The sequence below is a fragment of the Pteropus vampyrus genome, unplaced genomic scaffold (genome assembly GCF_000151845.1).
Source record: "Pteropus vampyrus isolate Shadow unplaced genomic scaffold, Pvam_2.0 Scaffold1, whole genome shotgun sequence".
In the NCBI taxonomy this organism is placed as follows: Eukaryota; Metazoa; Chordata; class Mammalia; order Chiroptera; family Pteropodidae; genus Pteropus; species Pteropus vampyrus.
The window spans coordinates 29,334,435-29,335,758 of NW_011888782.1; the positions used below are offsets into that span (position 1 = coordinate 29,334,435).

The 1,324-nt window shown below is 48.3% G+C and overlaps 1 protein-coding gene across 1 annotated transcript in view; it reads left to right on the forward strand.

The window, feature by feature from the left end:
* Window positions 1-859: 859 nt before the first annotated feature.
* LSAMP (limbic system-associated membrane protein) overlaps window positions 860-1,324 on the forward strand; it is a 293,017-nt gene continuing 292,552 nt past the window's right edge. The window contains exon 1 of the mRNA XM_011355436.1: window positions 860-1,011. Within this exon, the coding sequence (XP_011353738.1) occupies window positions 860-1,011 (152 nt within the window). The remainder of the gene's footprint in view (window positions 1,012-1,324) is intronic.

Sequence of the window (1,324 nt, forward strand, 5' to 3'; positions counted from 1 at the left end):
ACTGGTTCTTTTTTATGTCTTCTATCTCCATTTTTATGTTTTCTATCTCTTTGTTGAAGTTCTCACTGAGATCACTGAGCATCCTTATAACAAGCGTTTTGAACTCTGTATCTGTTAAATTGCTTGTCTCCATTGTGTTTAGTTCTTTTTCCTGAGCTTTGTTCTTTTCTTTCATTTGGAACATATTTCTTTGTCTTCTCATGTTGGATGCTTCCTTGTGTCTTTTTCTATGTATTAGGTAGGACTGCTATGTCTCCTGCTTCTAGTAGAGTGGCCTTATGTAGTAAATGTGCTGTGGGTCTCAGTGGCACAGTCTTCCCTTGTCACCTAAGCCAGGTGCTCCAGGCATGGCCCTTGCATGGTTTGTGTCATGCAAAGCTGTTATAATTAAGCTTCGGTTGCTGTTTTCTCATCAATAGGAGAGATTGACCTATAGGCCGATTGGTGTGAGGACTGGCCATGACTACTGTGGGAGAGCCGCAGGGGCTGACCCTACAGAGTAAGATTTGCTTTAGCAGGGCTCTAGTGTCTGCCCTGTCTGCTGTTTGGGTGTATCATCCTCAGATGTTACCCCAGGTGGCACTCCAACTGATACCAAATCCTGCCGGCCACCAGGCATGCAAGCCAGGAGCTCCTGTGAGGGGCCCTATGGCAGGCCAAGGTCAGCCACAGCCAGATACTGCTTATCTTGGTTTTGTGAACCTTTGAGAGATTTTAGGAAAGTTCATAGGATGAGCCAAAATAGGCTGTTTGTATGGAAAACCCATGGCAAGCAGCTTGCATGGGACTGCAAGTTGGGTGGTGCAAGGGTCTCAAGGAATTACCAGGGCAGGGCAGGGCATGGCTCAACAAAAGAACAATGTCCTCTGTCAGCACTTATGTCTGGGAGAAAGCTTCCTCATCCAGGCCTCCCCTTGAAGCCAGACAACTCACTTCCTCCCTATGTGTCCTTGGTGCCAATGGAGCTGCTGCCCCAGAACTGGAGCTCAGAGCTAGTGATTCCATTAGTGAGTAAGTTCATGTGGACCCCTTAAGAGGAACATTGCAATTCCCTCATGCCTCTGTCTCATTCAGCCACAATCTCTGCTGGTTCCACAGCCAGAAGTTGTGGGGACTTCTCTCCTCAACACTGGGCTGGGGAGCCTAGTGTGGGGCCAAGATCCCTCACTTCTCTGGGAGGACCTTCCCAGCCAAGATATTTCTGATTCTCAACTGCCACACGTGGGTGCGGGGCCAGCCCATTTTGCATCTCTGCCCCTTTTACCAATCTCAAGGTGGCTTCTTGATGTGTCCCCAGTCGTAGGATTTCTTTTCAGCTAGACTT